This window comes from Silurus meridionalis, chromosome 25, assembly GCF_014805685.1.
Source record: "Silurus meridionalis isolate SWU-2019-XX chromosome 25, ASM1480568v1, whole genome shotgun sequence".
Classification (NCBI taxonomy): domain Eukaryota; kingdom Metazoa; phylum Chordata; class Actinopteri; order Siluriformes; family Siluridae; genus Silurus; species Silurus meridionalis.
The window spans coordinates 6,657,010-6,668,130 of NC_060908.1; the positions used below are offsets into that span (position 1 = coordinate 6,657,010).

Here is an 11,121-nt window from a genome sequence, read left to right on the forward strand (position 1 = left end):
GAAATCCATGTTTTTCCATTTTCCTGGCTAAACTATGAGTAAAATCGATTCATAAATCATCTTTCGCAACATTTTAACATTATAATTGAAAAATGTTTTAAAAGAAATCGAGGAAACAGCAAAACCTCTCAAACGACTCATTTAAGAGTCGGGTCTCTTAACGAGCCGACACACTGTAAAGAGTTACTTTAAAACACTGCTGATCTGCCGGTTGCTGATCCGTGTGTTATAGCTGTATTGTGCCAAATTTTGGATATTATCCAACATGACTCGTCTGTTTTTGTATTATTTTCTGGCATTAGTGTTAAAGTGCTGCGTTTCTGAGGGTGAGTGAATGAAACGTGTGCAATCTGCATTTTGTTCTTGATTAGCTCCATGAGTTCACCAATTCACCGAGTGTTAGCTAATTCTAAATATTCAAAACTACACCGTAGCACAATAAAATTGACTTTTAATTGTGAAGGTAAATATTATAGATAGTTAAATATTATAGATATTTCGAATATTTTAGTATATTCTGTTATTAACTCTGGTGCTTGAACCCGAGCCTGAGGTAAATTAGCATTTCTAGGCTAATTTACCTCAGGCTCGGGTTCAAGCACCAGAGTTAATACCAGAATATACTTACTCTTTTAGGAATTTTCCCTTAGTTTTGGATTAAATATTATGTTTTATTTATAAAAAATTAGGACTAAATCTTATTTTTCACTTATTTAAAATGAATACAATATTATTTTCACCTAGTTAAATATAGGACTAAATATAATTTCTTTTACTTAGTTAAAATTAGGACTAAAGCTTATTTTTCACTTATTTATAATTAATACAATATTATTTTTACCTATATAAATATAGGACTAAGTATGATTTTTTAATTTTTCACTCAGTTTTAATTAAAATATAGCAGCCGGTTACGGAGCACTGAGTCGGATCATTTGACTCAGCTCACTAATAAGAGTCGACTCTTTTGGCTGCAGATTTGAGAGATCAATGTTTTTGCCGGGAAATGTTTTCAGCTTTTTTTTTTTTTTTTTGTTAGAATAAAATCCTACAATAAATCCCTATAAAATAATATTACTATGGATTACATTTTATAAAGTCAAAATTAAATAAAAAGGCACTACAAATGTGTAAGCATCCCTGTATTGATATTATTATTATTAGTAGTAGTAGTAGTAATAATAATAGTAGTGGTAGTTTTTAATTAACATTCTTAATTATATACCCGCTGTGTTTTCATTGAGAAGATTAATACTTATTGATCTTGACAACCGATTTCCTTCTCTAATACATAATAGTGAGGCAGATTCTGCCTTCTGTGCTCCTGCCTCATTCGCACACCTGAGTGTCAGATACTACATACAAAAAAGCTAAAAACATACAGCATAGTGAGTTGCTTCTCAGACCTGTCTGCAAACAACACAACATTAGTCTGAGCCGTTTGTGTCCCTCACCTTTTGTGTGAAAAGTGAAGTGTCGAAAATGAAATTTTTAACGATGTCTACAAAGACTGTATTTTTCAAAGAAATGGCGGACCAACATCTATAATCAAAGTGATAAAAGGGTTTTTTAGAGGCACATTACAAACAGGGAATTCAAAGAATTGATATTGATCTTTTTTCCTAGTTTCAAATATTATATTTTAGTATAAACACCGAATGAATGTTTGCCGATCCAACAGAAATCACTTCGGTTGAAAGAAATTGGAAAGCACTAATTGACTCTCGGACGACATCTGAATAGATTTTTATAGGCCATCAAAACTGTACTGCTTGTTTATACTTGAATTCGGAGTTTGTGTAATGTACGTTGGGTAGGGATCACTTTTGTGCCCTTCAGAATTTCAAAGCACAATTGATGTATAAACAGCCAATAGGAGAGTTGACTGTGGACCAAAGAACAAACTCTCAATGTGGTTAATGATATGCCAACTTATATCACCCATCAGGGACGACAAGGTTCACTGCATAGGGGTGTACGTTCCACATGAGTGCCCTTTATGTACACAAAAGAGTATATCTTTCAAGTGCCATTGAAAAAATTTTGTATTGCCACTATGGGCACACAGTCAGTTTTGTAAACATATGACTGAGAAGGTTTATTAGAGCTCAGCAAGCATTGAAAGACAAAAGAGTTTCATGCATGTTTGTATATTTAACCTAAAAAAAAAAGAGGGTTCAATAACCGGTAAAAGTGTCGCACTTGTGCGAAAAGGTGTATGTTTTCACAAAGTATCTCTGACTTGCCCTAACTTATCGTGCTATCTCACAAATGACCTGAACAAGTGAGGGCCATTGCTCTCTAGTGATGTGCACATATATAAACATTTGATTTTCTAAATGTAAGTAAGGCACCTGCCTCAATAATGAATGCATGGATTTATGTGCAGAATTTAAAACGTAACCTGTGGTGGGTTTTAGAAGTTTAGCAGCCCTTTTCGAAATATTTTCAAAATAATGTACACAGTGTAAAACCAATGGCAACTTAAATATGAAATTCTTAATTATTGTTGTAACAATTGAAATATGTTAGCCAATCAAAATCTGCCTGTTGATACTGACATTTTGTTTATGCAGATTGGTGTTATCAGTCCCAGATGTCTTGTGAACAACCGTGCAAAGGTAATAATTCACATATAACAGGTTTATTTTAACCCTCTTAAAAGTCATACAAATTAAAGGTGCATCTAATCCTGTAAAATCTCTGTTGTGTGCAGGTCCAGTAGTTTGGAACGAGGTGAATGAGTCATGTGGTGGTAACAGACAATCTCCAATCAACATAGTGTCCAAGAAAACAGTGCAGTCATCAAGTCTCACTGAATTCAGATTCACTGGTTACAACGAGATCTTTACCAGCAGGCTGAAGAATACCGGGCAAACTGGTAATCTTGGACATTCTGTATACTTCATGTACTTTAGAGCAGTGGTCCCCAACCCCCGGGCCGCAAACCGGCACCGGTCCGTTTGTCAATTGGTACCGGGCCGCACGGAAGAATACATAACTTACATTATTTGTTTTATTTAATTTTTGGAAAATATTTTATATGGAAAATTACCGGATTCTTTCTGCCACATCTGTCCATGACTCACTCTTGATGCATGTCAAGATATTTTGCTATATTTAGAAAATACCAGTTTTTATGGTTGTATCATTTTATTTTGTTGCATTTATTCGCCACACTTTAAAGGCGGGTCCGTGAAAATATTGTCCGACATTAATCCGGTCCGTGGCGCAAAAAAGGTTGGGGACCGTTGCTTTAGAGTGATTAAAGTAGTAATAGTGACCATATGGAAAGCCAGTGTGCTCTCTTGTGATTGAGAGGTGTGTTGGAACACCTGAAAGGGAATCCGAGTGGGCCGTGTAACGTCTTCTGTACATCTGCAAATTTTTAGTTTCTCCATTTTAAGTGGTACACTATAATGCACAAAAGTAATATGACTTTGGATTTTTTTTTCAGCCATATGTGGTTCTACCCCAAACTGAAGGCACACAATTGTATATAAAGTTTTTGGAATAAGTTTTTCCTACACTTAATGTAGGAGAATCAAACCTGTTCCTGCATTACAATGCCCCTGTGCACAAAGCCGGCTCTATTAAGATATTTTTTACCTGGATAGGAGTAGAACATTTTGAGAAGAGTTTGACCGATTTTACTGATACCGATAGCTAGGTTGGATTGTATTTGCCGATAACCGATTAATTAGCCGATAGTTTAAAAAAATAAAAAAACACTCCATGTCAAATAGTACAGAACGTTATTACAAGCATAAAAAAGGTGCTGAATACTGAAAATGCACTAAATAAAATAAATATGAATAAACAAATTAATAAATACAATTATATAATGAATCAATTAAAAATTTAAATAAAATATAGCGCTCTTCGTGCAGCGTGTTGTCTCACGTGCAAAAAACAAACAGCATGTGGTGTCAGTGATTCACCTCTAGGGTGAATTTCGTAATGACAGCGGACGGAAGCAAGAAAAACTATCGATATGGATTTTTTCCGATAGCTGGTAACTCCAGCAATCAATTATCGACGCCGATTGATCGTATTTGACGACATCTAATTTTACGTGGCTAACTATATTAAACCTCAAACAGATTTAGGTTGAATTGTAAGGATTGCTGCAACCTAGGTCTCCTCACCCTACAGCAATACCGGACTTTACTAACGGCCTTGTAGAATGTAAAAGAATGTAGGGTATTAAAAGAGCAAATAGGGGCTAAAAAGAATGGGCTGTTTAAAAAGCACAGATGAATTTCATCGTCAACAAACTTAATTAAATATAGCGTAGTTGATGTACGAAAAATGTAGCCGAGTATATCGAAGTTTTCCAGAGAAACAGTCCTTCATCAGTTCTGTGAGCAAATTGCCTGCAGGGGTTTTGTTACATTGCACTCTTTTAGGACACATACTGTTCATTTGCCTAGCAGTCTGTAATTGTGTATTCTTAAAGTTCAGTAAGGGTGCTGTGTCTTCTGGAGCAAACAGAACAACAAAACTTCTTGTAAACCAGCAAGCTTCTGGACAACAAGGCATTTTTTTCTCACAATTGAGATACCAGGCTTGTCTAGTCTCTTTCATGTTAAAAAAACTTATAAATATGCAGCATAATTTAATACAAATAAGGTATATGTATATTTTGTAGTTCAAAATCTGTTTATCTTTTCTTTTATCTTATCATCTCTCAGTGCTACATGAGCAATCATGGATGTCTCACATAAAAAAAGCCTGGTTTTATTCCTGTAAAGTTTTTCCAGTTTTCTTTCTGTCCCCTTTTGACTGTCACAACTCTTTAGAAAATCTTTTTAGCACATTTCATAGACAGCAGTTCATAGACAGAAAATGCATGTCTGGATTTAAAACCTTTATTTCTTCCCTGTCAGTTTCACTGGACATACCTCTTGGGGCCAGTGTGTCTGGGGGAAATCTCTCACAGACCTATAATGCTGTCCAACTGCAGTTCCACTGGGGCAACAGTGGCAGTCCTGGGTCTGAACACACCATTGATGGAGAGCAATATCCCATGGAGGTACAGATGATTTTCAGTAGTCCAATGATTATCAATGTTTTTTTAAAACAAATAAAAGGTTTATTGAGTAAGAGGAATACCACATATACTGTGTATTTTCACTTCAGGGAAAAATATTGTAGGTTTGATAGTTCAAGGATGATCTACGATAATATATCTGAAATTTGTCATTATATCTGAACATACACAATAACACCAATATAGGCATATGCTAGTATAATTATATTCTTATTTATCTAATCATTAAGTAGTTTTATGCACCCTTTCTCTGTCTCTCTCTCTTTCTCCCTTTAAGTTGCACATTGTACATATAAAGGACACATACATTTCTGTGGAAGAAGCACTGAGTGACCCAAAGGGCCAAGCGAGTTTGGGATTCTTCTTCGAGGTTTGCTTTTCACTGTCTACTGTAATTTCAAGTCAGTTCACTGGAATGATTTATTTTTAATGTCTTTATAGTCATCAGTTAAACCATAATACAGATGGGTGACAATGGAATAAACAACACAAAGTGTTCTATTAATATTCAGTGCTCCCATTCTACAAACCTCTTAAACTGCACTGAAGGAATAGGAACCATTTTTTTGTGAAGATGTTCCCCCAATCTGTGTTTTAATGACGGTTTGATAGACCGTGTGATCTAGGATGATGCTCCAAAATATATCATAGCTGTTCAGCTTGGGTGAGGTCTGGTGATTGTGATGATTGTAGATGATTATTTTAATCATTTTCATACTCATTAAAATGTTTATTGAGGCTTGTGGATGGTGGCATACTGGAATCGTGCTATGTGCCTGCCAACACGATTTAGGTTGCAGCTATCTATTATTTTAGTAATCACTTATTCTAAGGATTATTTCATCAATTAATCGAGGAATCGAATGAAAAGTACTTTTCTTCATTAAAGAGAAATACTAAATATACAAGAGAAAATAAAATGGGCCTCTTAAAATAAAAAAGTAATTTGTTTTTCTTTTAACATTTTGTTGCTAAAATTGCATAAAAGAATATCTGTGAAAACTAAATCTATTTAGTGCATTTAATTGCCATATTACATCAAAATGCAAATACAAATATATTAATAAAAGAAATCATAAATAAATGTATGGGGTTTTCTTTATGTTTTAGTTTGAAATTATCCAAAACTTTGTCATTTTCTTTGGCCTGAATCTTCTTCTCACCCCTCGATTTCTTTCTCCCTGTCAAGAGCGCTCCAGAGTTTAGTGGCCGGTGCATCAGTAATAATGGTCTGTGGTGAAACACAGTGCTCCATGTTTCGTTAAATGGTCTAAACAAAGCGAATAATTTGGCTTGATGCTTTTCTGTATTAAAATTACTTGAGTTACTCAAGGAATCGTTTCAGCCCTAATCACAATCATTTAACTCTTGCAGTGTGAGCACTTGCATCATGAGGTATCATACACTGTGACATATCTCCTGCATCAACATATTGCATGGTTCAGTGTGAGCTGTTCTGAGATGGCAAAATTCATTTAGTGGCCTGGCTTAATTGGACATTTAGGCCTAAATGCCCCCATGTCATAGCCACTCATCTATATTTCCCTTTTTGTTTTCATATTCATAAATGTTCATTATTGGAATTTTTTGTGGCAGGAGTCAGAAACTGAAAACAAGGAGTATAGTGCTTTCATTGAAGCTCTGGCTCAGGTGCAAGATGCAGGTAGGCACTTTTCAATATGACATGTTTTTTAAAACTTACAGTATACTTGTCTATATGCACTTTCTTTGTTGTAAATAATAGCAGAGTTATAATGACACGATATAGCTATTTTATCTGGCCAAGAGTATGAGGTAGCTTTATTATCTACAAATTGATTACCTAACAAAAAAGTCATTGTCAAAATGATATATGACCGTAAGCACATATACACCAACCATTGGGTATATTGTACTCCTGTTTATTCCTGCAGTCATTCAATCAGCCGATCATGTGACTGCAATGACAGTTCTGGGGTTAGAAATGACTTATTTCTGAGCGAGATCAGAGAAGAATGGACAGATTGATTTAAGCTGACAGGAAGTCTGCAGTCATTTAAATAATCACTCTTTACATTTGTGGCATTTAGCGGACGCCCTTGTCCAGAGCGGCGTAAAAAATTGCTTTGAGTCTTTAGTAATGAATAGATCTACACTGGTACGCTAGATTACAAACTTAAGATAAATCAGCCTACAACTGTGTTGAGAGGATTTATATATATATATATATATATATATATATATATATATATATATATATATATATATATAAACAAAGCAAACCTGGAAAGTGTTAGTTAAAGTGTTTCAGGAAGAAGAAGGTCTTCACCTGTCACTTGAAGATAGCCAGGGACATTTAGGGGAAGTTTATTTCACAACCTTGGTGTCAGAACAGAGAAGAGCCTTGAAGTATACTTACCTCTTCCCCTGAGAGAAGGTGCTGGAGGATCTCAGGCAGCATGGTGCAGTGAGTGTTGAGGTCTCTGAGGTTAGAAGGTGCTAGTCCATTTTTAGCAAGCATCAGTGTTTTGAATCAGATGCCTGCAGCTACCGGAAGCCAGTGGAGGGAAAGCAGCAGTGGGGTGGTGTGAAAGAAATTGGGCAGGTTGAACACAAGTCACACAGCTACGTTTTGGATAATTTGCAGTGGACGAATTGCGTTCAGAGGTGGACGTGCCAGCAGAGAGTTACAGTAGTCCAGTCTCGAAATGACAAGAGAATGAACAAGCACCTGAGCAGCCTGTGTGGACAGATATGGTCAAATCTTTCGGATGTTGTAGAGAAGGAACAGACAAGAACAAGCGACATTAGCAACATGTGAGCAGAAGGACAGTTGATTGTCCATAGTTGCCCCAAGGTTGCGAGCAGTGCTTAAGGGAAGAGTACAGAGTTATGAAGAGTTATTCTGAGATCCTGACTTGGAGATGAATCACCTGGGATGAGCAGCAGTTCGGTTTTGCTGGGGTTTAATTTTTAGTTAATGAGCACACAACCAGGACGATATCTCCTCCGCCAAGCGTACCGAGATCCAGAGATCTGCTCAAGGAGAAGCTATTCAAAAGAGACAGAAGGCAGGATGACTTAAGTTTGTTCGATAGGAGGTTGGACTCATGGTTAGATAAGACAAAGCAAGAGGTGTTAAACACACATTTCTGTGGCAACAGTAAACCCGTACTACCACCTCTACCTGTTTCTCTTGGTGAGTAAGGTAAAACTCTAGAATCAACTGAATTAAGTAGATATACAAAAGTCAGAATTCTACCTTTCCAGAAGAGAATAGATTCAAAATAGAGCTAAAGCACACAGACTTTACAGTCATAGTAGGCAGAAAAGCATAAAGCATCTAAGAAAAGCATAACATGAAACTGGAATCTGAGGGTACAGTGAAAATAAAAATGGAAAAAATACCAGGTGGTTGGCCAACAAGCATGCCACTGTAAGAGTCAGTGAGATTAGAATTTTTATATAATTAATGCTATGTACTGCTGCCACATGATTGGTTAATTGGATAATTTCATGTACAGTGGTTCTGGTCAGAAGATCATTCGATTTGATTTCATTGGCTGAAAAGATTTAAACTTGAATTGGATAAAATTTAACTTCATGTGCAAGTAAATGTTTTGTTTTTTCTCATTGTGTAGAAAGCCAGGCAGACGTACTCATCTCCCTGAACAACCTGATCCTGCAACAGAGTAAGCTGAAGGCCTACTATCGTTATGAAGGCTCTCAGACCACACCAGGCTGCTCTGAGTCCGTGATCTGGACTGTATTTATGCAGCCTATTCCACTTAGCAAAGATCAGGTGACACTGGTTTTTGACATAACACCACATTTTAAAAAGTAGACCTCAGTGCTTGTAGGAGTGATGGTGGGTTTGAAGGCATTGGGTGAGGTTGGGTAATATCCATATGCATTTCTCTATTTCTGTGTTCTTGTACAGCTTGCAGTCTTCTCCAGCCTGAAATTTAAAGACGGCAACCCCATGGTGGACAATTTCAGACCAGTGCAGCCTCGTAAAGGGCGGGTAGTGTATCGTTCTAACTCTGGTACAACTGTTGCAATGATCAACTTTACTCTCGTCTGGCTGTGTGTGAGTACAGCTCTGAGCTCTTACCAGATCTACTAGAGCCAGACATTACCACACAAATGAGTTCTCATTTCATTCAAACAAATTTGCCTAATTGTCAAAATATTAGAATATGTTTTAATGTCTGAATGTTTTATGACTGAAAACAGTTGGTTTGTGTTTTCTGTCTTTGTGTACAATTAATTCTGTTCCTGTAATGATTCTTTGCTTCTTTTTTGTTTGTTTGTTTGTTTGTTTGTTTGCTGAGAGAGCTTAGGTTTAAAGCTTTTTGGAAATCAAATGTTATACACATTATTATTATTAATTGTTACATTAAATGATAAATATATTTATCTAAAATTGTATTTATATATAATTATTCCAATACTTCCAGATAAATAAACATGCATCAACATTGGAGCATACGTTTACAAGCGCTTTAGCAAGATTTAGATTCGATTCCTATAAAGAAGTTTGCTTCATTGGTGTGGTTGAGTTTAAAAGCAAAACCTGAAAAGTCTTTAGAAAACATGGTCATTACATCGCAGACTGCAGTTTTGCAGCTTTTGAATAAGTTTGAGGTTCTGAGAATTACAGGTCACATGTGCAGAACTGGGCGTTGACAGATCAGCACTAAGTTTCCGTATAATTGGTTATAATTTGTGATTTGTGTAAGTGTATATGTGGAAACAATTATTAAACCAAAATGCAAAACCAAAAGGCTTTTTGTGTTGTTAATGCACTTAAATAACTAATTCGTTCATGCTTGATTGCGTAGCTACAGTTGTTTACTGGGCAGCACACTAATTTATGTGCAGTTGTTTATGTTGATTTCTTTTATAGTGCTATTTTTTGTTATAACACATCAGTCTCAGCCAGGGTTATTTTGAATAATTAGCTCATGAGTTAGGTTGAATTCTAAAGCCTGTAAACGCATTCATTTGCCTGTAGATGTCAGTAAAACTACGTTAAAGAGTCTCCTGAGCTGTGATTTGTATGCCGCTGCGTGACAGCTGCCACAGGATCACAACGTCAATTAACCTCTTAAACCATCTTTAACAGACACTTATAAATACTACAAGCTGTAGTAGAGAGGAATCCTACACACAGAAACATTGTGTAGTGATACTCTGTGCTAGAGAATGTTTCAGTGTAACATTGAAGTCTTAAAGCACAGTTTAAAAGCATTATTATATATTTTTTAATCTAAAGATTTTTGTAACTTCAATACAAATAAGCATTTTGTAAAATAGTGTTCAAGAAAGAACACCATAAATATGGCACAGGGAGATCTTTCCTTATGTTTTAAAAGAACGAGACAAACAACTTTGGATTTTATTAGTTTATTTATTGTTGACTGCATTTATTCTAGACAGTAAAATCAATACTGCTCATAAAAACCACACTAGTGATAAATTGAGAGTTATTAAATTTGTTATACGATATGAAATTTGAGAGTTAATTAAAGATTCCAGACTCAGGAAGCAGTTGAGAGGATGACAGTAATGACATTCGATACTGGGTGTGTTGAATGTACTCTGATTCTTTAGTAATATAAACAAAAAGATTGGAACAATTTCCTTTTGCAAAAGCTCAAAACAGTATTTACCCCTTACAGCAACGTTTCAGTAGAACCAACGGTTCAAGAAACAGGTTAGGCTGAATACACACAGTATACACAGCGGATTTCTCTGTTATAACATCTCACAGGATTGCCATGGATCTGGACTGATTGGCACACACGAGGCCCCACCTGAGTTTTGTCTATATGCTGATTATGGGGAATGGCATGGGATTTCTTTTTATGAAAGTTTTTGTTCATTTTTCTCATGCAATCATTTAGAAATCTATCTCTATTAGTCTCATTTAGTCTCTGTGCACTTTATAATATTTGATAGTGATGAGTGGTGTTATTTTGAAATCAGTGTGAAAGTATTGGTCTACTAAAGGCACCACAGTCAGGAGTGGGACAATACTAGTATTCTATTGCACCAAAACCTCTACAATACAATATATGCTTATG

The 11,121-nt window shown here is 35.8% G+C and overlaps 1 protein-coding gene across 1 annotated transcript; it reads left to right on the top strand.

The window, feature by feature from the left end:
• Positions 1–163: 163 nt before the first annotated feature.
• Positions 164–9,818, top strand: LOC124379184 (carbonic anhydrase 4-like). Its single transcript, XM_046839339.1, has 8 exons — positions 164–326; positions 2,577–2,621; positions 2,717–2,881; positions 4,890–5,035; positions 5,331–5,423; positions 6,650–6,716; positions 8,674–8,834; positions 8,973–9,818. Exons 1-8 carry the CDS (start codon positions 266–268, stop codon positions 9,156–9,158), a joined length of 924 nt encoding a protein of 307 aa, XP_046695295.1. The 5' UTR covers positions 164–265; the 3' UTR covers positions 9,159–9,818.
• The last annotated feature ends 1,303 nt before the right edge of the window (positions 9,819–11,121 follow it).